The sequence below is a fragment of the Melanostigma gelatinosum genome (assembly GCF_949748355.1).
Source record: "Melanostigma gelatinosum genome assembly, chromosome: 4".
NCBI classification, from domain to species: Eukaryota; Metazoa; Chordata; class Actinopteri; order Perciformes; family Zoarcidae; genus Melanostigma; species Melanostigma gelatinosum.
Window position 1 is genome coordinate 27,687,030 of NC_136637.1, and position 26,795 is coordinate 27,713,824.

Sequence of the window (26,795 nt, forward strand, 5' to 3'; positions counted from 1 at the left end):
TAAATTATAAATTAAAATTGTCTGACTGGGACGCAAAATGTTTCTCATGTAATCTGGACTGTGTGGGGAATTTTGCAGTTTTATTTTAAATGAATAAATTAGGTTGTTTTCAGTGTTTTCAAGAGTCAGGATACAGTATTTATATGTGGCTTTCATGCTAAATAAATAAAACAAATAAAGGTATCCGGCATGCAGTGCTGTAAAGTAATTAACTACAGCGTTGAGGTACTTGTACTTCATTTGAGTATTTCCATTTCATGCTACTTCATACTTCTCATACTTATAGAATAATAAATATTAATTTAGATAATTTCACATTTGTTGGACTGACTCCAGATCTTCAAACTTCCCTTAATAAATTGTCTGGATCTAACAGGCAATAGAAGCTAATAAATCATGTTTCTGCTTGTGTCGAGTGTGAGAGATGAAGATAAACTCTCTGCAGGATTTGATTGATTGAAGTGTTTTCAGAACTGATCTACTCCCACACACTGAAGAGTCATTGAGCTGCAGTCTTAGATATATTTAATAAATTAAAGCCAAGGTACAAAAAAAAAACAATGTACATTTCACACACTCCTCCCCTCCTCCACCTACTACTCTTTTAAACTGTGACAAACTGGTTTTTTAATATTATTTCCCACCTCAGAATTAGACGGTACAGACCGAGGAACATCCAATCATACGCCGCTCGAATTAAGACTCTGAGGCGTCACAGCTCACCCCAGAGCCGGTTCCTGCCTCGGGTCTTAAGTCTACATCAGGTCCTTTCTGCAGTGTCTCCAACACTGTTTGTCCCCTAAAACCCCCCCACCCCACCCAGAAACCCCTCACAAAACACATACATGCTACATGTCTGCAGGCACCTCGGATAAGACAGACGGATTAGACTGAGATAAAGTTTATCAGAGACCAGAGTACATTTCAACGCCGAGTGTTATTAGATGTCAACCGGTCCTGCTGAGACAGCGCATGTTACAGCCGTCGCATCACTTCACCAACGATGTCTCCGGCCTAATGGGATGAGCACAGAATGTCGGCCTTTAACTCTCTCAGAGATGTTTGGTTATACTGAACTCTCTAATCCCTCAGCGTCCTCTCCAAAGCGCTGACCTCGGATGGATGAAAGGACTTGAGAGTGGCGTTTCCTGTCGACAACAGATATATAGACGAGTCTGGTCGCTGGTTACCACCGGCCGGTCGTTCCAGATGATAAGGTTAAAACAGATGGGGGTGCGATTGCCGGTGAACTACTGGACGAGACAGAAAGTGGTAGTCTGAGTGAGTGAAGGTGTGAGGAGATGAGTGAGCGCTCTGTGTTAAAGATAGGACGTTATGGATGTGTACTGTAGGTCCAATATAAGTGCACTGAACAAGTGGGGGGGAACAGATACATCTGTGCACACACAACCTCTCATACATACAGGTATGAACGAACACACGCACACACACGCGCACACACACACAGCAATAACTGGTAATATGCACAACTCGATTAATATTTTTGCACGATTACAGTGACTAAGCCGTCCTTCGACAGGATTATTTATCCCTCCGAACACTCAGTTCCCGTCTCAGTCTCCATCAATTCCCTCTTTCTCACTACCAGCTACTATAATCCCCCCCCCCTCCTCCTCCTCCTCCTTCTAGCCTTCACTCCAGGCAGTCCTGCTTTACCTAAGGGACCAATGCATAAGAGACGCTCTACAATCCGAGGAGACTGCAGTACGACCGGGTGGGACTGTATGTACATGAGGTACAGCCCTGAGCACACAGGGCTGGGCAAGAGAGCAAACTGTTTTTAGTCCAGCTGTGTGGTTTTTGGCTCTTTTTTCCACTCATAATCCCCCCAAAAAAAGAGGACAAATTCACAAAACATTTCATGATAATTTGGCAAATGCAGAGATCACAGAGGCGTGGCTGGGAGTTGTATTAACGTCATCTCTTCTGCAGAATCCCCTCCTTCTCTCTTCCCATTAGCAGCAGCAGGACCGACGACCACCGTCTCTCTATATGTGTATACGTATACATTTATATAATTCATTTGATTTACTTTTGAAAAATAATGTCAAGTAGCTACATACGACACCACTACCATTTCATATGGATGCTAATCACCAGGAGACGACCTAGGGAACCACAGGAAGGTCTAAGAAAGGCAGAACAAGACAGAGATAGAAGGAGGCGAGAGGCAGCAAGCTGGGAGCGCTGCTCGGAGCTCGTCCGAAGAAATGAGAGGGAGGAGGGAGAGACAAAAGAAAATGGGAGCAGAGAGGACAGCCTCCCTGAAGCCACCGGGGGTTTAAAGTTAGTCCATTAATCCGATGGTAGGTCTGGAATGGGTTCCTTGTCTTGTCCTGCGATGGCGGCGGCGGGGCGGGGGGGTGGGTTGGGGGGGGGTTATCATTACAATCATTTCATGATGTCTTCGCTGTTCGGGTTTGTGAGAACTGTGGCGGCGAGGGCAGAGGTCCCGGTTGGGCCCGAGTTCAAAGGGTAGAGTTTCAGTATTCAGCGGCGTACTCCGTACCGTGGAGCCCTCTGCACAGCAGTGTGAACTCCTTCACTATGTCCTTCACCCTCCTCTTGTTCACTCGTTCTCTGCAGGACAGAAGAGGCGCCAACGAAAGGACAAATACATAAAAAGCAGATGCAAAATAATCGACTGGGTGGACGCGGTGTTGACGGCTCAGCCTGTCAACACATGTCCGGTCGTGTCACCTGAGTATCTGATGTGAGAAGTTGTCTTTCTGTTGAGTTGTGACCCGCGATGACGGGAAGCCGGGAGGCTGCAGAGCCTCCTTCAACCACATGGCGAGCAGAGAGAAGCAGTGCTTGTTCAGAGAGAAAAGCACTTCTGCAAACTGGTCCATCAGGCTCCGAGAGGCCCCGCCCCCGATGCCCTGATGAGACCGGGGAGGAAGAAATTAGACAACAGGGATACAATCACAATAACACCAAGATAAGCTCGTATCTGCAGGTTTTTGTTGTGTATTTTACAATGATCAGTAAAATGACTGTCGATGGAGTCTCATAGCTTTCTTTTCTTTGTGTGAATTAACTTTGCATCAATGTAAGACATCATTTAAGGTTCTTCATCACCTGAATTCTGTGCTTTTCTTTCATTTTGCCCGTCTGTTCGCTGTAAAATGACTCAGAGCAGCCGGGTAAAACAAGTAATATACAGTATTTATCTTCTACTCTGGACTGCAGCCGCAACATTTAGGAAAACGTGTCACTGTAGGGTCAGCGTGCAGCGGCATGACAGCTCCCCAAAACTGCTAAAAGCTTTGGATGGTCCTCTGGTGGCTGGCTGTTAGCTCATGAAGGGCTTGATTTAAAATGCAGCGGAGTTGTCTATGAGCGGAGCAATTTTAAAAACAATCAATATCGCAGTTGATCAAGTTCACCGCAAAACAAATGATGAAGTGTGTGAGATGTTGAACGTGGTGCTCCTCACCTCCAGCACGGCCTGCATCAACAGTTTGCCGTCCTCCTGCACCACCCGGGCCAGAGGAGGCACATCTGAGCAGTGGGGCAACAGTTCAGTCTGAGGCAGAGACACAAACACAATCAGGGACATTTAAAGCCAAATGACTCATCAATAAACGTGCAGGGTTTCAGGTTGTGTGTGCGTGTGTGTGTGCTCACAAAGAACCAGCACGTTGCCTTGACTGTCGGAGCCTCAGGAAATTTGAGTGACAGAACTCCTAGAATTGGGAGGAGTCAGAAACATGAATAAACAACTGCAGGATGGTGTCAAAAAAGAAACGTGTGTGTGTGTGCGTGTGTGTGTATAAACCTACCGCAGTGGAACACTGCTTTCACGTCAAGACTCTCAGACAAGAACAAATCGGGCTTCCGTTTGAGGGCCTAAGAGGCAGATAAAGGCATTAAACAGAGCATGCCTCTGACGGCCCGACCCACTCGGCACTGCTTCACCACATTCCACTGCATAAGCTGCTTCAGAATACTGCTTGCAACAATACGCGCTCAGCCTGGTAGACGGATCCGACAGCAACACAGCACTGAGACCAGATCTGCCTACCAGGCTCTAGTACTCTCTCCACCCGTTTAGGAAAAACTACATCCAAACCCGTACAGAGATCCTCCAATGCACAACTCGGCAGGTATAACAAACAAACTGCAAAGAATCTAACTTTGAAATAATTGGGAACTTAAGTCAAACTAAAGGCAGTGACGGGTTTGCTTTTCTCAAAAATCAATTGTATTTGAAACATTACTTTTGTTTTGGGTTGACTGCATTGAATATGCAACAGCAGTGTGTAAGTACTTAACATGTGCAGATAAAGAGAAATAATCATCTTGTAATAATGAACTCATTCAGGATGGAGGAGAGAGGGAGAGAGGGAGAGAGGGAGAGAGATGAAGGTCAGATCTATCCAAAGATAGAAAACAAAAGCAAGAAGAATGAAGACAAAAATATATAAAAAGAAAAACAGAAGAGCCATCAGCCAATTTGTCTGGACTGATTAATATTAGTTGAATATTAATGCCTTTGGGCTTTGATTGGCTCCGGGCTGGAATGATTCAGAGGAGGACCGGGCTCAGAGACTAACCAGTCACCTGGGACCACCGCGCCGACCCCTCAGCCTCCCCAGAGCGCCGCGTCAGCGCAAATACTCCATCTGAAGAGGAGCGGGGTCAGTGAGCTGATGTTTTCATCAAAAGGAGCAAATGTGCCCTGATGTTGACTTTTTTTAGAAAAAGGGGAAAATAGTGCGTAAAAATGCTTAAAATAGTCTTCATGCATTAAATGTTTACAAACAGGCCCTCGCTCGTATATTCTGAGCAGCCAGCTGAGCATTATCAAATATAATGATGGAGGTAGCCAACGACTGAGTGTTGCTCAGTACTGTTCGGGCAGGTGCTAGCGGAGAGTGTTACGTTAGACGGAGCTCGTAAAACATTATTTATTCATATTTTTACAGTAGAAAATCCCACCAGTAAAAGTTTGATGTGTTTTTTAAACGTAACGATATTTGATCGGTACTCAGTGTCGGCCTATACGCAAGCTCAGGTCTCTGAATCTCTATCCAGACTTTCTTCTCTTTATAAATTAATTTAATCACCGTTAGCATGTTTTTCTGACTGTTGTGTGCGGAGAAAACTCACGCGTCCATGACGTCAAATTCTGCAGCTTCATTTCACAAAGAAAGACGACAGAGCTACTTGAAAATGACGAGTTATTCAGCTTAACGTGTTTAAATATGCTTCATGACTGATGTTGGTGCTGTCTGTAGTTTTGTCTTTCGTATTGGTTAGTTAATTTAAAATACTTTTATCTGTTTGTAAATTGGTGGTAAATGAATTTCTCTTACTAGCCCGCCGGGTTTTTTCATCCCACTTGTGCGTTTTCTTATGTTAGTATTATTATAATTATAAGCACAAATAAAGAGCTAACGGTGGTCTGCTCTGTGTGTGGTGAGGTGACTGTTAGAATCAAAAGCCTTTTTCAAACATTCCTCTCACGTTTCATTCCACGGCCTCGCCTGTGTGACGGGACCCCTGAGGGCCCAGTAACAAAGAACAGAAAGAGGTAGAAGAGGACAGAGAAACAGGGGGAAAGTACAAAAAGAGAGAAAGAGAGAGAGAGAGAAACCCAAAGTGAATGAAATAAGAAACCAAAAACACACCTGAGCTTGGAGTTGCATAAATGAATCAACAATATCAGGATGATCCCTGGGTCCTAAAATATAATAAAGATGAAACTTAAGAAATCATAAGAGAATAAGAATAATATACAAACAGCAACTGAATAGATTCAACAGTCATGTGGAAATAAAAGAGAACTAAAAAATATTGCATTGAAATAATTCACACGTGAGTAAGGAACGAAGGGGAGAAGGGGGGGGGGCATATGAAGCTTTGGCAGAGTCTTGGTAGAACAGACCGACCAAAAACAGAAAAACAGGCAGAAGACAAAGACATGGGTCTGCTTGGAGAGAGAAACAAAAAGAAAGAAAGTGGTAACGAGAGAAAAACAACAAACCTAAAGAAAGAAAAGTGGGTTTGGAGTGGGAACCCAGGAGGCACCTCTGTTACTGTTGGGGGGGGGGGGGCACCAAACCTGAATGAACCCCCTCTTTCACCTCCTTCCCTCGAGGCACCGCTGGCATCAGTGTGACGCTCAGACTGAGCCTCAGGGGGGAGGAGGTTTCTGTGAAGGGTCCATTCAGAGCTGGTTCTGATCTACCATAACCAGCCGTATGAATCCCACTCACAGATCAGGATGGGTTCTGATCTCACTACCCCCCCTTTGTGCTGCTGGACACAGACTACTAGAATTAGTTGGGTTTTATTTATGGCAGATTGATGCACGATGAAACACACATTTCCTGTAGAAGCTTCTGGACATGAAGAATCCACATTGATGGTGGGTTCGGGGGGGGGGGACGGGGGGGGGGGGGGGGGGGGACTCCAACAACAAACTTGTAATGAAACAAAATAAGCGTCTGTGGTAAGCGTCCAGCGTCAGCTGCTCCCAGACTCCCCCCTCCAGACCTCGTCCACACACACACAAACCCCTGGAGAGCACACAGGGCTTATTCAGAGGGCTGCGGTGGAGAACCGACTCTAAACCTGCTGCTTACATGTCAGCCAACTGAATAAGCTAAGTGGTCTCTGTGCTGCGAGACCGTATCCTGTCTACTTTAAAGGCTCCTGCTCAGAAAGGAAAGAGTTCAGAGAGCAGGAGGAGAGGCAGCCATGACTTAAACCAGTCAAAGCGGGACAGGAGGAGAGGCGAGAGGGGACAACACAAAGGGAAGGGGAGCGGCACACAGAGCTGGGTCAGGTGTCCTAACCCGGAGGTGGAGCTGGATGAAGTCACATCATCTCATTCATGTACATCAGAACACAAGTGTGGCACATTAACACACTCCTGATCCACACTGAACACAACCAAAGGCATCGTCATGCAGCTCTAACACTGAAGCAGTAAATACAAATAAATGAAATAAGCAAATACTAGGCTGATAAATATAGAAACATTACATAAGTTTGAAGCAAACCATAATATTCTTAACACGATTTTTAAGAACGTCTGCAAAAGATCAAATGATTGAGATGTTAGCGCTGCATTAATGATTGATGGGAGCAAACGTTTAAAAGGTCCACTGTGACGACAGTCCAGTGCCCTGTTGACGTGTGGCCCCCAGACCTTTTATCTATTGTTTATCTAGGAACGCAACAGCAAGATAAAAGCCAGTATATCACCACAATGCTAGAGCTGCACCGAACAGTTCGAAGCTTCCTTCGTAGCGTTGACATCTGATTCGAATGCTTCAAAAATGAAATGAACACTTCAAATGTAATAAAATTAAACAGACATTCGGTACAGCTCTAGAATATATTCGTGAACTTTTATTTTTTCGACCTCTCTGCTCTTAAAAGACTTGATTTTGGATCCCGTGAAATCAGATGAGATCAGAAACATTCAGAAGGCCTATATCACTGACTTGAACATGACACATTTGACAGCCTTCACAAGTCCCGCCCCCTGCTGGATCCCCTACCTTGCTGGAAGATGGACAGCGTTACCGACGTCACCAGCTCAAACAGAGCCTTGATGGGCGGGAAGTGGTCCGTCTCACTGGCAAAGATGTGCACCATCTGAAACACAGCAGGACGTCACATCAGACACTCGCAAGAAACCGGAGGATGTCTTTACGTGCACTGCAGAAACCCGATGACTGTCTGTTTACATGCAGCTGGTTTGCACCAGATATCTCCCGTACTACCGCTCCCCATGTTTCTAAAATAGGTCTAGTATGTGGTAGGGCTGGGCGATAAATCGATTTAATCGATTAATTCGAATGTGTGCTTTAAGGCGATGTGTTTTATTGAAAATCGAGAAAATCGCCCCCACCCCTTTTTCCCGTAGTAGAGTGCGCGCGCATTGTTTACAAACTAAAACAATGGCGGCCAGCAGCTTCACTGCTGCCGCCGCCACCTCACAAAAACAACCCAGCATTTTGGAGACATTCACCAACTGTACTCCGCATGAGAAGAAGAGTGCCCGGTGGAAAGCCATCACGGATGCAGTCGCGATGTATATCGCAAAAGATATGGTGCCCATATACACCGTGGAAAAGCCGGGGTTTATTCACCGTCTCAAAGCTTTGGACCCCAGGTACGTGCTACCAAGCCGTAAACATTTTTCTGACGTTGCCTTGCCTCGGCTGTACAATAGTACACGCCAAAGGATCTCTGCGGAGCTGGAGGGGATGTCATTCTACTCCGCAACAACTGACCTGTGGTCCAGCAGGTTGACCCAGACACCGATCCACTTGACTGGTGGAAGCGTCACCAACTTAACTTTCCAAGGCTAAGTACTTTAGCAAAGAAATACCTCTCTGTGCCAGCTACAAGTGCCCCCTCTGAGAGGCTTTTCAGTGTGTGGGGGGGGGCATTGTTACATGCCACCGTGCATGCCTGAAGCCAGAGGTAGTAGACAGGCTTGTCTTCCTGGCAAAAAATATTTAGAAAAAACATGCACTACTGTTTAATACTGTTGGTTATGTTGTGAATGCACTTGATTTTGTTTACATGCACTTATTTACTGTGCAAAATATGTTATGTTGATGTTAGATCAGATGTTGCACTTTTGAAAATGTGAATGTTAAAGGGTCATATACATTTTATTTCATGCTGTGTTTGTATCAGTGTATTCAGTTAGAAAAGCTTACTGTAAAAAGTTACATTTGCACAGTTGTTTACAATGGAAGGCTACTATTTAATGCCATTTAATGTTATGTTTAATTTAATTTTATATTTAAATGATTCAGGCAAACAAAAGAGTGACCAAATACTTTTTGTATACTACAGGCACCTTTCTACAATGTTCAGGTTTTGTTTGCACTTTATTTTTATCAACCTACTTGGGAAAATCATCACAAAATAAAAGAAAAAATTGTTTTCAACAGCTTCTGTCATCTGCAAAAAATTTTGGGGGAAAAAAATCGATTTAAATCGTGAATCGGATTTTTTGTAAAAAAATCGGAGATTTTTTTTTTAGGCCATATCGCCCAGCCCTAGTATGTGGTGAGTATTTTGGTGAGTTACGATGCTGCAAGTTTTTGTGTTTTTTGTTGTTGTTGTTGCAGCATTTGGACTGACAGCGCTGTGAGAAAGACACGCTTTGTAGTGAGAGCAGTTTATTCACAAATGTGTCTGTGAGCACAGACTTCTTTATTATCGCGACTTTGGATTGAATTAATCTAATTGCTGAGATCAACCGCTACAATAAATCAGGTCTCTTCAGCAAAAATCGACCCGTGTTTAACCCGGACTCTTATTTTCTCATGTTTCTGTGTCTAAGTGACTAATGTGGGACAACAATCTTTGAATTTGGTCCGGTATCGAGGGAGAACGCTGCAGACAGCTGCCGCCAAACAAGCTGCGATGTAATCGCTCGAGGCAACTCCTCGCCGTCAATGTAGGTCCACTTCAAGTGCTTTCTGCCGCTGACAGACTCAGATTGTTATTGTAAGTGTCTGACAACGTCAAGGAAAGAACCCGACAGAGATATAAAACCTTTGGATTGAGAACTGAGCACTTTTGGCGGATGTGCTTTTGAAGGTGAGGAGTTGCCTCGAGCGTTGAGCAGCGTTCTCCCTCAATACTGGACCAATTTTGAAAGATTTGTTGTCCTCAAAAGTCACTTAAGACACAAAAGCGTGGGGATATAAGGTCCATCATTTGTCACTGGTGGTCAGCTGATGAGCTCGTAAACAGCCCTTTCTGTGAAATCTATAAAATCTCTCTGCAGGTAAGTATTAAAGGAAGAATACTCATGTGTGTTCGTGCACATGCATGCGTGTGTACCTGTCGCGTGAGGTCCAGGGCTGGGGCCTGGGGGATCGTACTGTACATCTGTCCGAGCATCTCGCTGAGCTGAGACACCATGGGAGCGAAGTCGTGGAGCAGAGTCTTCACCGACTTCTCGAAGATGGCGCACACCGCCTGAAGGGACGACGTGAGAGATCAGCTACACTTGAAATGTCACATCCGACCACGTGGACTGATTTCTTACAAAGAGCAGAGCGGTCTGACGGTATGTGGATGAACACGACGATGACTCACCTCTACAACCTGCGAGTCGTTGAGCCACTTGCTGAGCACAGTCTGAATGAGCGCAAACACTTGTTGCAAAACCACCACCACCTGGAAAACACAAAGCAACGAATAGAAAGTCACACGTGGGTGCATGCCTGTCAGCAGAATTACTAATGACGATGGTTCAGTGACATCCCTCCAACCAGCGTTAGCTGCGAGCACCATGTGCCCCACTACCATTCACAACTACCACACTGCAGCTTTAAAGTCTTTAAATGGAACACATGCTCAGTATCTATCATCCATAGATTCACCCCACTGATGATAGTGTGTGCGGCGACTGACTGGGTTTGGTCCAGGCGGAGGTGGAGGCGGGGCTGTTTTGACAGGTGGCGCTGAGCCGTCTGCTGACTCGTCGTCCTGCTTGCTGATGTCGAGCGTCGTGAAGAGGTTGGACAGCAGCCCCAAGATGTGGATGATTGCTAACTTATTGGAGGGGTTAGGCTGAGAGAGGAAAGAAAAAGGGGAGAAGAGACGGATCGCTATATTTAGGAATTCTACAAACCAACTCCAATATCTCTGGATCATTTAGTGCCCGACTTGGGATAAACAAATATTTAAATAATATTTAACCTCACTCTAAAACAAAAAACAACACAGAAGTCAATGGAAAGGTATTCAGCAGACAGAAGGAAAGGATCCTTCTCATACCAGTTTTCTCACTGACACACACACACACACACACACACACACACACACACACACACACCAATAATTAGGTTTTCACGAGCGGTGTTGAATCAAAGCTCTGTCTTCAAGGTGGTGATGTAACAGAAAAACAAGTCTTACGTCCACATCTCTCATCCGAGTTGATACTGTTAACTGTACAGTCTCTCTACAACAACAACAGTGTACGTGCACACTTCACATGAAGAAGTGACTCCGTATTGTGTTTACAGTCGGGCCCCGTCAGACGCCATCACGGTCATTCACCTATGATGTAATGTAACCTCAAGGTCTCCCCACTAGGTGCCACTATTTGTCCGGCTCCAGACACAGCACCTGATTTGCTAGTCTGACGTAATGCCGATACATCAAAAAGCTGGACGGAAAATAAATTAAGCGAGGGAGGAAGTCTGAGACGTGTGACCGTGTGAAGGGTGAGACAGCTTCATCTCACCCGACATCTCTATTCACCCCACCTTCAGTCTCTAACAAGGGATCAGGAGGAACTCCACTTTGTTCCACATATAGCAGACATCAAACTGTGTATTTTTAGATAATATCCGCTCCACATTTGTCCCATCCAGCGTGACAGTCTAAAAACTTCAACTCTAATAGAACTGACACTTCAACGGGGATAAAGAATGTTTTGTGTGCGTGCACATGTGAAAGCATGACCTACTGTCAGTGGGTCTGTGCAGGCAATTTCTTTTCTTCTCAGCTCAATTTGTCCCTCTCTAGTTGCTGTGGTGTGTGTGTGTGTGTGTGTGTGTGCTTGCATGAGTGAGAGAAAAGCGTGTCTTTGCTAATTCCTTGTGAGTCACTAGCCCATGTTGCAGGGTCAAATCCAAACTGGTCCCGCAGAGAAATGTTCCACTGCAGTGACACCACACGGAAACAAGGCCTGTTCCTATTGGCCAGAGTCCAGCTCTGCCTGCTCTGTGTGTGTGTGTGTGTGTGATGTTGTTACATGTTGGTCTGTGTACGCACCGTCTCATCTGCTAGCTTCTCCAGTTGCTGAATATAAGGGGTGATGAGAGAGTGAAGGTTTCTTAGGATTTCTTCCACGGGGAGAGCAGAGAGCAGGAAGCCGAGCGCCTGCATCAGCCACATACACTGACTCGTCTGCCAAAAAAAAAGAAAAGAGAAATGGATGAAGGCCGATTGCCTGCATACACGGCCGCTCATTTTTTAGTTTGAATGAAGTGTGTTTTACGACGCCTTACAGCCATTTGGTGTCTACACGAGGGGTCAGTCAATAGCAGGTTGTATTCATTCAATCACACAATACAACACACCTGGCGGAGATTTGCACTCTACTGAATACACCTTTTTAGTTTTTCAAGATGTTTCACTGCACTGCAAGCTGAAATCATGTGATACATATTCTTTCTCAGCCGTTCTTATTTAAATGTCAACTGAGTGGCAGAAAAAATGAAGTGGATGTGAAAAGAACACGCACTGACCTTGTGGATCTGCTTTATAAGCACCTCCTGGAGAGAGGAGAGAAAGTCAGAGTGGAGGTTATGCTATTTTTAAAGCACCACAGAACCTACCCAAATAATACAACTCATGGGATTTCAAAGAGAAATGTTATTTCTGGAGAGCAGGAACATCACAAAAGTTTGCAACGTACAAAGTCGTATGAGGGACATCGGTAAAAAATATCTAATATTATATTGGTGCGGATGGCCTCTGAGCGAGGTGAAGGTCCAGAAAGGAACATAAATACGTTTTCTTACATATTCTTTCTGTGTTATTTTACGAACATAAATAAATACTGATATAATTAAAATATTTTGCACTCGGCAGCTAGCGAGAAAATGAGTCTTTCTTGCAAATTTATGACTTAAATCTCAAAGAATCTCCGAGACCTTTCTTGCAATTTCAGACTTTATAATCTCAGAGAATGTTCCCGGCTTCGTACCTACAGTACCCGAATAAGCTTTCGTATGCCTCTGCCTTTAAAGTAAAAACTAAATAAAACATTGATTGCTTTTGGCTCTCATACGTGATCAACTGAGTGAAAATGGCAAAAGAAAAGGAGATTTAGATGTGTACAGCACACGTACCTGAGAGACAGCTACTATGTTGGTTGCGTAGGGCGGCAGGTCATATTTGCATTCCCTACAAATTTTCTTGAGCGTAGAGACAGAAGAAACAGAGAGGTCTGGGTTCCCCAAAGCCTCCAGCACCAACGGCAGGACACTGCTGAGCATCACTGGGTGGTCTGCCAACCATTCAGCCAAAGCACCTAGCGGGAGATTACCAGTTCAGCTGCTGAATGAGACCCCCCCCCCCCCGTGTTGTCTTTATGACAACTAAATGCGACAACACTAAATGTGTTTGAACGTTCATGACGTGTCCTTTTAATCTCACCTATAGTGAACATCACCGTGTCTGCTAGTTGGACGTTGTTGATGTTGATTCTGGGGATGAGGCCTATCAGGCCCGGGATGACGTCGGAGTAATTCACATCTATCGTCTCTGCTATGGACTGGAAGCCGTACAGTAAGGCTTCTGTGTGCTGGAGGAGGAGGAGGAGGAGGAGACCAGGTGATGAGTGTGACATTTCAGAAACAGTTGGAGCTAAAGTACTTTCTGAGTTTTTCGTCTTCACCGTTGATGTAGGAGAGAATGGAGATCTTTTCATGCTGCTGTTGTGTACGGTATATTGATGTATATCTGCATGCTGCAAATATGGGTCCTGATTTTTAAATTTATTATTCAGTTGGTTTTAATTCTTAATCTCATTTGAATGAGTTTTCAATGTTCATTCTGTGTATTGTCCCTTATTATAAAGCACTTTGTGCTGCTTTCTTGCATGAAAGGTGCTAAATTATTTAATTTTTTTTTACGATTAGCAAAGTTTGTGATAAAAAATTGAGTTTGAGTTGAAATGAAAATAACCCGAATAAACATAAAAAGGGTTTAAATCCTGTAAATCTATACTCCTAGCTTATCTTTGGGTTTATCTTGAGGTTTATTTTAATATAAGAGTGGACTTACAAGCTAAAAATAAATACCGGTGCTGGAAAACTCAAATCTGGTATGACACATATTCAGTACTGGCTTTTGTGCAACACTCGGAGAAAACAAAAAATAGTTTCTTTGTGCTCGTCTGTGTACGTCTCACCCACCTGCCATGATGTGGGCGGCTCCGCATTAGTCAACAGTCTCCCGAGTTTATCATACAGGTTACTCAGCAGCTCTGCTCCCAGCATCTCGTACACGTACATGAGTGTGTCGGAGATATCCACCCTGAAGGACAGACGTGCACAAGCAGACATTTTAGGAGCATGCAACCGTGGAACATTATGTGCTAATCTTTTTGTCAGCCAGGTCTTTGCCCTCTCAGCTGCCAGTCCAGTGAGAGTCTATTAGAGGAAAGCACACTCACACGCTGACCAATCAGAGTCATTTTCTGAAGCACTTAGACTGTCAGTGAAACACTCAACAGTGTGCAGCAGAAATAGGCATGTAGAGAAACACAGGGACACAAACCTGTAGATCCTGAATTGCTCTTTCTCGTCGGAGGACCAGGATGCGTACTCCTGGTCGGTGGGGAACTGGGCTTTGTGGAGCAGAACATCCACCAGCTGGAAATATACCGGCCTGTAGACCTGCAGGTACACGGCCTGCTTACCCGTCTCGAATGACATTAGCTCATCCTGAGGAAGGAGAGGAAAAATAAATAGCTTTTAGTGTGGGACATAAAATTATTTTAAAGCTTTTTAAAGCCCGGGAATATCTGTTCCGACTCACAGAGGCTATAAACAGACACACAGAGGTTGTAAAATAACAGCAGACACCAGACAAATGCAGGTCAATTTGGTCGGTGGTGGGTTAATTTGATCAACCTTCCAGTTGCGATGGTGGGTAAACAAAGGGGGCATTTAACACACGATTGAATAGTTACTCGTAAAAGTAAATTTAATCATCAGGTGCCAGAGCAGAGAGCGGTCTGGTGGAATCACAAGCGTTGTCTAGATTGGCCGCAATCAGCTCCAGTGACCAGCGGGAGCATGTGAGCTGCAACCGATGGAATAGTGTTGCTACGAGGTGTCAGCTGTCAGGTGACAGTTATGTCTCCTCCTGTATATTCTGTTTTATGGACGGTTTTATGTGCCTAGTAACGACGAGGCCAGAGGAAAAAGTAGGTATATCATGCCAGCTGAAAAACTTACAGTACCATCTATTTGTCAAACTATCACAACTTCACTTCAACGTGACGATGGGATAATTAGTGGTGTAACGGGCCACTGTTGATCCGTACGGATCCCCCCTCGCGGTTCGGCGCGGATTAATTACACCGTTTAACGTGAACCACCGCAGTGTGAAATAAAGTTTTACTGACTATCGTTATCCGCCGATATTCAGTAAAATATGCAATCAAGACATCAGCATTTACAGTTTTTCACCTCGTCAGTTAATTTAACACTATTTCATTGTATATATTGTGCATTTTTTAATACTTAATATTTTGGTTACTCTGTTACTTTGCTTCTTGGTGTGTCTTGCTGCTGTAACATACAAATTTCCCCCTGGGAATGAATAAAGTACATATCTATCTATCTATGCTTTTCTAGTCGCCGATCTGATGTTACATTGTAAACAACCAATCCGTGTTCAAACTGACAGGAGAACAATGTAACCTTCAGTTACACAGTGATGCGTTCAGGCTCTGTTCAGTGAAAATGAGTAGTGGGCGAAGGTAAAATATAACGGTATCATGTGTTCACATGTAATCTCGTAAAGTGTAGTTTTCCAAATCAATCAGTTGTTTGAAGATGTTTTCACAGCAACATAAATAGATATTAGAGATGAATTATGAGCTGTTTACACGAAGCTCTAAGCAGCTTATAATACATCATTAAAATGGCTCATGACTCGATTAGTTTTAATCCAAAAAACTACAGACTATAACAAAATAAAAGGAAAACATTTAGAATTTGTTATGGTTCACACAGACTTCAGAGCAGTTGAAAGGCTGCTATAATCAAACAACAATATGGATCAGCAATGATCGGCGGCAAAAAAAACATGATCAGAGATCTCTAACAGTTATATTTGCTCCCTTTTTTTCTTTTGTGCCGACTAACCGTGAGTTTTATGATCGGTTGCACTACTACTTACTTGTAGCGCATACCAGAAGGCGAGTGTGAGCGAGCTGGTGGTCTCATTGACCGGGTAGTGGCCGGGGATGCCTGTACAAAACATGACCATGTTGACTAAAGCCAGGAAGCTCTGCCAGTGATCCACCTGCTCCAACAGAGTCCTAGAGAGAGCGAGAGCGAGAGCGAGAGCGAGAGAGCGAGAGATATGGGTGGGTGGAGGGTGGAGAAAGAGAAAAAGTTTTAATTGGCAGCTAACCTTAACCCCTTCACAGCAGAGAGGATTGTCTTTATTTGTGTCTCCGTGTCATGTAATCAGGAGACACAGCAACACAGGAGACTGCACACAGAATATTGCTCGACTTGTTTCAGTGCAAAGTAATGTAAAGACCTGTTTCTCTCCTGTAGCGGGCTCTGTTGTTGAGATTGTATTTTCTGATTGTATTGGCTAAAACACATTATGTGTTTCCTTCAATATCATTGCATTATTGATGTTTTAATACCACCCCAACACTGGACGAGTATTAAGTCATGTATCATTTTTGGCCAAAACAAATGCACTATAAAATCTTGACATTGTAACAGGCCTACCGAAAGGAAAAAGAAGCACACACACCTGGAGTGGTTTTCTCCCAGTGTAACGGCGATACGGCAGATGCCGTGGCAGGTCTCCATGTCTCCATTCTGAACAGCCTCTCTGAGCTGCTCCTGGAGGGCCAGCACTTGAGGAACCAGCTTCAGCAAAGTGTTCACATATCTACAACCCACAGAGACACAAAAAGCAGACAGTAACAGCAGAATTAGGAGTGTGGTTCATTTAAAGAAAAACATTGAGCACAGTGAGAAGAACATGCTGCGCAGAGCCAGGGGGCCTCCACTGGTGCATATAAAACTGACTCACACATCGCTCACAGCTAGCTTGATGTATTTATTGCTCCTTCTCAAGACAAGTGTTTATTTCATATCAAATCTCAGTCCAACCTCTGATTCAGCACACCCACCCTAAAAAAACCCCACTCATCTACCAGAGGAACCAGAGACGCTGTTCAGCGAAATTATATCAATATCGTTCTACAAGATTAGATATCGTCTTTAATTGTTGATATCGTGAGATCGTTATAAGTGTCGTCTTTTCCTGGTTTTAGTCATTACATCCCCATTACTGATTATTATTCATCAAAATTGTGTAAATATTTTTGCAAAAGCACCAATAGTCAACCCTACAATATCGCCGCAGTGGACAAAGCTCGTTACAAAACGAGAGCGATCACCTGCTGGGCAAACAGAATAACAAGAAACCAATTTGGAATATTGCCTTTACAAACCGCAAATGAGAAATCGTCATTGCGCCTTCAACAACACTGTTTTCTGTCGAATCGACCAACTGTTTTAGCATTAGTGTAATCCCTTCTAGCACTCGCCACACAATGACGCCGATATGCATTCTCTGCTCTGCAGGTTAAATGTATTTTGCGCCGCGGTCCTGGGAAGCGTTTATCATTCTAATTTCCCTCAGGACCCGTTATAAGCCGAGGAGCCGGCTCCATCCTTCTGCTTTATGAGGCCGAGTCCCCGACACAGCGCTGACTCGGCCTTCTCTGGAGAGAAGCTCCACCCTGTTGAGATGTGAGGACTCTGGCCTCCATCCACTAAGCCCCTACCTGTGGTTGTATTAGTCTACAACGTAGAGTAGACTAGTCTACATCCTCCTCTGTGATCAGGTGCTGGAGGAAGGGAGCAGCGCAGGGTGTGTGAATGAGTGAGGGGGGAGTGTGTGCGAGTGTGTGTGTGAGAGAACGAGAGAGAGAACGTGAATGGGTGTGTGTGTGTGAATGAGTGCGTGTGTGTGTGTGTGTGTGTGTGTGTCAGTCTGCACTCATGCACTCAGAAGATCATTCATTTTTAACCAGGTGCTTAGCAGATGCAGGTCATGCACTCTTGGCTGTGGAGAAGAGGACTCAGTGTGTCTGAGAGACGATGAGAAGAGCAGAATGTTTCTCTTGTAAACAAAAAGACATTCTGGAGATTTCTCTGTGACGTCTGCTGCAGTGTCCTCTCCTCTCCTCTAACTCCTAGTGTCCTCTCTCCTCTCCAACTCCGAGTGACCTGCTGTTGTACACATTCTGTTTCCTTCCTGGCTCCTCCTTTATTCTCTCTCCCTTCCTCTCTCTCTACCCCCCTTCCTCTGATCCCCTCTGCAATTACCGCACCACTCCGAGACAGGGGAAATGGGTTGCCTGGTAACAGGATGCAGCTAGACCAATAGCATCGCCTCAAATGAGTTGACTGTAATGTGTTTAAACAGAGGGAGAGCGAACAAGAGGCAGGGAGGAGGAGGAGGAGGAGGGGTAGTACTGATGGAGAGGGGGACGAAAGAGCACAAAGAAAAGATAAAATAGAAAGAATAAACAAAGACAGTAGAATCTATAGATGGAGACAATGATATATGACTCTTCCTAGAGAGGATGTAGGGTTTCTATTAGAATCATTTCCTCAACACACACACACACACACACACGCACACACACACAATATAAACCTATAAATCACACAATGCTCTGACAAAAACAAAAGGCCAGATGTGTCGCAAGAGATGCTTTCAATGAGAGTCAAGGAGACTTTTGGGAGGACCTGACAAAACCCGTCTGTGATCAGTAGTCAGTGACACAGAACCACAGAGAGAAAGAAGGCAACATTCTAGATATTATATTGATATCGTCTTACATTTCTGATATTACGCGACTGTTCTATTATTTCCCTTAAAAATGATGTAAATATTTAGTTAAAGCACCAATAATCTGACCCTACAATATCACCGCAATGAGACGAGAGTGATCACCTGCTGAGCAAACAGAACAACCAGAGAGAGAAAGAAACAGCAGCTGAGATCCAGAGAGAAACTGAAGAATCTCTCTCTCTCTCACGTTTCATCACCTACAGGAGCTCAGACAACCTGTAACTCCATCAATCATCTTCACAACATCTGTTCAGAAGTGACTCATCAGCAGTAACTCCACAGATTCCGCCCTCACTATATATATATATATAAATAAATAAATAAAATACGGAAGATGAAGTCTTCTTTCACACCTTCTCCTTCCCCCCTCGCTCCACCTCCCTCTTACTCTCTCTCTCTAGGGGGAGGGGTCATGTCTGAATCAACCCGGGCAAGATGACATCTCTCCCCAGTTCTGTAACCATAACAACGCCAGCCAACCGAGAAATGCCGCTCTCCCCCCCTGGCTGTCAGATTGCCCTTTATCAATCCCTCCCTCCCTCCCTCCCTCCCTCCCTCCCAGTGCCCACCCTGTCTGTTTCCTGTCCTTGGCTAATGCATCTTTCTTTTCACCCCCTCTGTTCTCTCTCTCTCTCTCTCTCTCTCCTTCTCTCGTTCTCCACCTTGTTTTCTCTCTCCCTCTTTCTATCTCTCGCTCTGTTCTCCCTCCCTCTCTTTCTATCTCTCTCATTCTCTCTCTCCCTCTTCTTCCTCCATTCTGTGTCATTTCTCCAGTAAAACCCCACGAAACAACAACCTCTCACACCATTCAGTAGTATAATAATTTAGTTTTTTGTTGTGAGTTGTGAGCTCTCTCTCTCTCGCTCCCTCCCGTTTGTACCCACCTTTGGGAGTCGGGCTGCGAGATGGCGTTGACTATCGCCTCCACCGCCGTGTCGAAGAGCTCCGGGTCGGGCAGGGCACTGAAGCAGTCGTGCACCAGGTCCTCGCTCTCGTTGAGGGGAACGTCCAGCAGCACCCAGGACGACAGGCAGCGCAGCACGCGAGCCTTCACCGCCCCGGGGCTGTCCGTCCGCAGCAGTTGCTGCAGTAACGGACCCACCGACCCCCACTCCCGGCCCAGGGCGCTCCGAACCTAAAGAGGGAGGAGGAGGGTAGCGAGGGTCAGACCGCGACTGTATCGTGCTCCTCCGGTTAATAGGGAGGCTCAGTTTAAGGTTTTCTATACTGCCATTACGTCGCTGTTAACACAACAATATGACGCTTTCTTGATAAGTTACTTTTTGGAAAATAAACTTAAATAGTTTGATTCAGGTCAGGTGGTTCCTGCAAACGTACCTGTCCTTTTCTGTACTGCGGCAGGCGGCTGGTCTGGAACTCCTCGGGCAGGACGGTGAGCAGCTCCAGCAACGCCAGGCAGCGCGCCCGCCCGTCCACCCCTCCCCCCTCCTCCTGGAACACCCGCACCATCTCGGCCACGGCGCCGGGCCAGGCCTCGGGCATGGTGTTGAGTGCCAGGGAGGCCAGGGCCACGCAGAGCCGGGTGAGCACCATCTTGGAGCCGGTGGAGAAGCAGGCAATCTGGGAGAACAGCTGGGTCTTCAGAGACTCGTACTGGTCTGTGGGGATGTCGGACCAGTAGCGAGAGATCTTGGTGTGAAGTGCGCTAGCACCAAAGTACTGGATCTCTGGCACCTGTGAGAGACCATGAGATCAATGTTGTGCTGACATCACGTCAATATTATTGAGTACTTTTGTGTTTTTGATGCTTTGACGGCAAGCATTTGAAGGAGTTCATGCCAATAAAAATGACGCAAAATGCTTTTTCAGTGTGTGTGTGTGTGTGTACACGATACCTTATCTGGGCTCAGGAGGTTCCAGCAGAACTGCCAGGCCTGAGGCGAGACCTGAGCCTGCATGAGCCACTTCTGGGCCAGATTCTTGTTTTCTATATTGGGATCATAGTACAGCTGGTGGAGGGCCTGGAGATGAAGAAGAGGAGAGTAAAGAAGTCAAAGAATCCATACAGTCTGTGAATGGTTTAACCATGAGGGGGTTCATTTGAGACATGTTTGCAAATACACTACACATGTTGACAACAGCGGGTATCAGAGAAACGCAGTCCTTTGAGCTCTTGTGCGATGAAAAGAGCTGGTTAACTTGAGAGAAAGGAGCATCTTTTCTCACGCGCAACCAGGCAAGCACACCGTCTACATGAGTAGACAGTTTACCTCGAAAACCTGAGCAATGGAGAAAACAATGACCTGAGAACAGCACTCTCTCTGAACTACAGCTCGGAGTAATTTGAGCACTTGAGTGCAGAGAGAACAAGAGGACGCGAGCCAAAGAGAAAGCAGATAAAGGATGAGAATGAGAGAGGGAAATAAAAGAAAGGGGGGAACGGGAGCATGAATCAAAGAGACACCTTTAATCCTGGCGGTGCCAGAAGAGAGGATTTGGCACTACTTTCTCTTTCTTTCTGTCTCACACACAAACACGCATGAACATGCTCACTGAACTCAAACTGCTGGCAGTCAATGTCTGACAACCAAGAAAAAAAAAAACCTATTCAGCGCGCTTCTGATTCTTGTCTTTGCCCCTGAAGCCCGCTCACATAAATTCCTCCACCAGCAGTCATCCTCTCCTCTTTCCTCCTCCTCCCCCTCTCTTAATTCACCTCCCTCCAGCCTCAACTGTCCAACCCGTTTCATTCCATCCCTCAGCTCTCTCTACATCTCTCCCCGTTCCCTCATCAGAGCAGTTCAAGCTGTCACACAAGGTGGGGATGAACGATACGGTGTAGAAACCAGGACGTAGGATGATGCTGCAGCTGTAGAGAGGAACATCAACACAGCGTCAATGCCTACCGAGAGCAGAGAGTCTCAGGTGGTGCTCTCTCTCTCTCTCTCTCTCTCTACCGTCTGCCATCCTGCAAAACGCAATTATCTGTCTCCACTTACTGTACGAGAGTCTGAACATGACTGGCTGGGTGTTAATGAGCTGGTAGAGAGTCAGGAGGCAGTTGTTCATATGTGTGTGAGGGAGACAGCTATAGGTGCAGTATGGGCAGCAGGTACTGTATGTACATGTGTGGCTTTGCCTTAGCTGGTAGGTCTCTGTAGTTAACAGCTACCACAGCTTTGTACGTGAATCTTTGCACTTTTAAAGAAACCACTGCATGTATGATTTTCATTTCAAATTTGACCAGATTACTACAGACAGGACAGATGAAATGTGCATGTGCTGTTGGTTTTCAGATTTAGCGAGCTCTCTCTGAGGATCAATACCATGCCTTCGTTCTGAAAAGCATCAGGATGTCTTCGGTTCGTCAGCTCCACTCTGCCCTTTCTGTACACGAAGCTGAGATATCGGAGATCAAAGCAGCAGCGGATCATTACCGCAGTCCAGTGTGTGATCGCAGGCCTGTCTGTTCCTCCGCGGTTCATTATCAAAGACACAAACACATTCTCCTCACCAAGAACCACCGCCTGTCTCCGAGAAATCACAGCAGACATGCAGCAGTTAGCTCCGCTACCCAACTGTAATTGCCCATCACTCATTTGTTTTCATAAAACAACCAAAAACCATGAAGCGCATCCCCTAGAAGCGTTTTATTTGACGCTGAAGCAACTAACTGTATCTACAGATGGTTGCAACCTGCCTGAACCGCCTGGCTTCACCTGAGGCCGGCGCGTTCTTGGCAGACACTGTCAAAGGTCTTTAGCCTGCTCTGCGGTGCCTCTCCAACAGCAGGAGGCGGAAGATGAGGGATGCATAAGAAAAAAAAAAAACATGGGTCAGTTAGACCATCTGCTCACACGGAACCACAGATTTACTGCGACTGGTTTACACTTGTGTGCTCACAACCAAGCCCAAGAGAATAGCCGTAGTGAAGGTCTTGAGCTGCGTTAAAGATGCAATGTACAAGATTCAGAGCATTAATATAGCAGCAACTATCGATCTGCTTTGGAAAGACATGGTGAATAGGGAATTAAGTCGCTCTCCCCTTTTGCCGTAGTTTGATCCGAGATGTAAATATAGAGAGCAGGTTGCAGCATTTTGTAAATATTATTGAAATCTTCTTTCCCGTATGAGGCCTAAGTGCACGAGCCTACACACACCGTTTACACACAGCAGGTAGCGGAATCTCGCTGCCAGAGGCCTGTTGTGTTTTCACGCCATCTGTCCACTCGAGTGTCACACCCGAAGTCATTGTAGCGATGGGAGATCGCACCACTGACCCATCCTCGTGACACCGCGCTATAACTGTGAGAACCAGAGACATGCAGAGGAGCGATGATTAATGAGGGAACAAAGAACAATAATAGTTTGGGCGAGTGTGCGCGGGCGGTGGTTGACAGCACGCGGCCAGGGAAGAAATGAAGAATAACACGTTGCCAATAGTGATCAAATCTCAGCGCGTCAACAGCAAACAAACCCATGCACCAAGTGTCTCAACGCTTTACACCTCAGCTACACGCACAGATCTCACCACATAATTCAGAAGACTGATACGGTCCGCAAGCCTGCTGAAATAGAAAATGAAACAAAAGAGCTTGCACTAGGATGTGTGTGTATCATGTAACCTACAAGACATGTGGTTCCACCGTGAGCCCAGATATATTTCTGTCAAGGACTGGATGGTAATATTCATCGCGACCCAGCTTGTCCCTCTGAAACAGCCTCTCCAGCCACCATAAAGCTACTCAATAGCCCCATGCATCATTCCTCCGGGTCAAATTCCCCTGATACGTTTTGTATTGCGTTAGCTGGGAGGCTGAGTCATCTCCATAAAGCAATTTAATAAGAAGAAAGCACTTGCTGTCACTTATGTCTTACCCTACTCAAAACAAGAGGCAGAGCCTGGAAGCTGCGCGCTAGTCAAGTCTAGGTTCAGAACGATTCCTCGGTTCAGAATCGATTCTCGATTGCTCTGAGCGAAGAAAAGGCGGCGCGGCACATTATGGCATTAAAGCAGAGAGTCGAATGTGTAAAGGATTATGTAGTGAACCACTTCAGAAGCTGAAAGAGGCTGCGCCGCAAGTCAACACTGCCAGACAGAAGAAAAAATAAACTATTAAAAAATACATTTTTGGAAGCTGTGAAACGATTCAGAATCGTAAAAGGTAAGAATCAAGATTCTTACATGAAGCAATATTTTTTGCCCCCACGCCTACCCCTGGCAAAGTGCCCTTGAGCAAGGTGCTGACCCACACTGACCCAGAACTGTGCTGTGGTCCCTTCTGGTGGTACAGTAGTAGTTTGTCTCCACTAAATCCAAACAGAACTCTATTTCACAGCAAAGTGAAGAGCTCCAAACTTCCTCTAAAATCCACTTGCTTGGAATATGTGGAATAGTGATTGTAGACGAGGGTAATTATAGCGGCGCGGAAATGTAAGGCAGAGTATACGTACCCATTCATTATGGACACAAAGATGCGGACAATGTGCTACTTTGTTTCACACAGCCGAGATCGAACAAAGAGCTTTCTATTGAACACATAGAACTCCTGGGCCAGGAACCATCATCTCCAGCACCAAGTATACAACGAGCACACTCTCCAGCAACCCACTGAGCCGCAGCGACAATTCCACACGGCTGCTCCTTTCATTTTAAATGCATTACGTTTGTGGTCCGACGCAGATATGAAGCAAGGTGCACACACACACACACACACACACAGTCGGGTACTTAAGAACCTTTCGTCTCCCTCTAATTCCAGTGAATGACTGAATACTTTCTAAATATAGACTCTAAGAAAAACAACATCTCATCAGTTAAAAAAAAAAAAAATGCAAGTGCGGCGTTATTACAAAAGTGCGCATTGCCTTGAAGGGAAATTACACTTCAGATGCCGTTTGTCATGTTTTATCAGTTAATGAGATTACTGCAGCACTCGGAGAGGACCGAATGCTTTAACATGGTCTGAAAATGGACCTTAAATAAACAAACCCACACTAATAAATGAGAGCAATCAGAATAGACTGGTTCAGTGGCTGCTTGGTACAGTTTGTGTCTTAAAAAGAGGAAAAGCAGATCAGCACCATTTGTGCACGCTTGGGGTATTTTGGCAAGAGAGGTTTCACTTCCACTGTAAATTAAACACTTAATTCCAGAAAACCTAATAATGAATAGCTTGACCTGATGAAAATCCATATGGTTGGGTATCAGGTACTTTCACTAAAGATTACCGTAATACATCATAACAAATTATTTATGATCCTCCCTATTACATGAATTATACATTTACTTCGGTGTGCTTACAATATGTACTATGACTTTGCTAAAATGAGATGAAATATAATTTTCTCTTCATCATTTACGCATAATGGAGCCCCACGCTCTTCACCTGTAGACATGAACAAATTAATAAGCGGCTGGTCCGCAGGGAGACAGGACCTTGCTCATTGTTTGTCATTCTTCTTCCTCCTGTATTTACAACAGAAAACCGATCAGGTCAAACCATTCCCCCTACAGGAATGTGTCTCCCTCTCTCCCTTCAAACCCTGCCTCTAATTCCTTTTCTGTCGCATCGCCAACCTCCTCTCAATCCCCCCCCCTCCTTCTTCTCTTTCTTTACTGTCACAGACATCGACCGACCCCAGCCCCCCCCCCAATCCATCTCATTACATCGCCTCTGCTCTGCCACAGGAGCACCTTTATCGCTCTCTCCATCCTCCTCCCCCATCGTCTCCCCGCCCATCCCCTAACGCATCCGAGTCAGTGGCCACCCAGCAGGGGGATTCATCACAGCAACCTTGCAGCCACAGTAAACACTGCCAAGAGAGAGCGCGCGCACACGTGCGCACACACACACACACACACACACACGCACGCACACACGCACACGCACACACAAACACACAATCACAAACACAAAATCACACGCACACAATCCAACAGAGGGAAAACAAGACCTAGATGAGCATTTTACAATAACAAGAGATGGCAAAGAATTGGCGGGCTACAAACTTGTTATTATGATGCTCATCTGATCATTCTTTATAAGCATTAGCCATTTAATTAAAGACTAATTTAAAAAAGGTAAAGATAGACAGATACTTTATTAATCCCACAAAGGGGACATTTTATCGCTACAGCAGCAATTATGGTACAGGTAAATAAAATATCAGATTAAAAATATTAAATATCAAATGCACAATATGTACAATAAGAATAGCAGTAACATTATTAAATATAAAAAATACAATGAAATAGAATAATATTAAATGAAGTAACTAAACAGTAGTGCAAATATGTAACCAAACAGCAGAGTAACGTGTTATAGTTTTGATCTAGATTTCTGTCAGTAAACATGATCTCTCTCCAGACAACTTAATCAATATTATTATGTATCGCTCCTCAGCTCTCCCTCCTCCAGCTAGTTATGTTTCTTTAGAAAGAAGACCACTTCTTTAGTCCACAAACGCCCCCATGGTGCTGTGTGTGAGGTAGCAAGGACCCAGTGGACAAGGACTCACCTTCTCTACGTTTTCCACCGTGAAGTCCGCCGTGTCGTCCGGTGTCGCCGCTATCCTCCCCGGCGTCTCCATCATATCTCCGCTGATCCGGAGCTGTCAAACGATCAAAAGAAGGAGCAACATCATCATTCAGGAGCAGACAGCCACTCTTAAACTTCCCCTGTATCCATAGAGTGCCATTTCCCAAGAAAAAAAAATACATCTCCACAGTAGCAGTTAGCTAGGCTAACTCGACGACATCATGAATTTTAAACCACAAGAGAAGCTAACCTCGGCAAAGCTAACGTTAGCTCGCTGATGCTAACAAACACTATAGCAACGGCTAGCCCCGCTATGCTAACGTTCAAGGCTAACACGTTAACGTAACGCTTCTCTAAGCGCCAAATGAAGCCAAGCGAGACGGATATACTAACATGTTCAGAGTGTGACAGCATTTTCAAAACAACGCCGTGTCCGTGTTTTGCTGCTAGGCTTGTCTAGAAGACCCGTATTTTCCACACCTTTCTGTCCTGCGACGGTTTATGAGACGATGCAGGGCACAGCTCCGCGACGCTGTCCTGCCGCTGCTACGTCACCAAGAGGCGTTTTTCTGCTACATTCAGGCGCTGTGGGAAATCTCACAATCACAGGTCAAGGACCGCCCAATAACATGTCAACTT

General features: G+C 45.2%; 1 protein-coding gene across 1 annotated transcript; it reads right to left on the bottom strand.

Annotated features, from left to right (window-relative positions):
• Nucleotides 1-514: 514 nt before the first annotated feature.
• LOC306776330 (importin-13-like) lies at nucleotides 515-26,681 on the bottom strand. The gene is made up of 23 exons (XM_079266981.1): nucleotides 26,550-26,681; nucleotides 26,137-26,229; nucleotides 20,511-20,636; nucleotides 19,993-20,349; nucleotides 19,539-19,789; nucleotides 16,534-16,674; nucleotides 15,940-16,081; nucleotides 14,308-14,474; nucleotides 13,944-14,064; nucleotides 13,183-13,330; nucleotides 12,876-13,057; nucleotides 12,270-12,296; nucleotides 11,794-11,928; nucleotides 10,426-10,584; nucleotides 10,108-10,188; nucleotides 9,850-9,987; nucleotides 7,539-7,635; nucleotides 5,658-5,710; nucleotides 3,807-3,873; nucleotides 3,652-3,710; nucleotides 3,461-3,550; nucleotides 2,722-2,903; nucleotides 515-2,601 (listed from the first exon to the last, which is right to left on the bottom strand). The coding sequence occupies exons 1-23, from the start codon at nucleotides 26,568-26,570 to the stop codon at nucleotides 2,505-2,507; spliced, it is 2,934 nt and encodes a 977-aa protein (XP_079123107.1). The 5' UTR covers nucleotides 26,571-26,681; the 3' UTR covers nucleotides 515-2,504.
• Nucleotides 26,682-26,795: the final 114 nt, after the last annotated feature.

Bases quoted from the DNA above. Each gene is read 5' to 3' on its own strand.
- LOC306776330 (XM_079266981.1), bottom strand. From the start codon at position 26,570: ATGCTGTCACACTCTGAACAT. The intron at 11,929-12,269 runs GTCAGTGCGTGT...TTTTTTTGGCAG, and splicing joins TTATAAAGCAGATCCACAAG to ACGAGTCAGTGTATGTGGCT. The intron at 2,602-2,721 runs GTGACACGACCG...TCTGTCCTGCAG, and splicing joins TTCTCACATCAGATACTCAG to AGAACGAGTGAACAAGAGGA.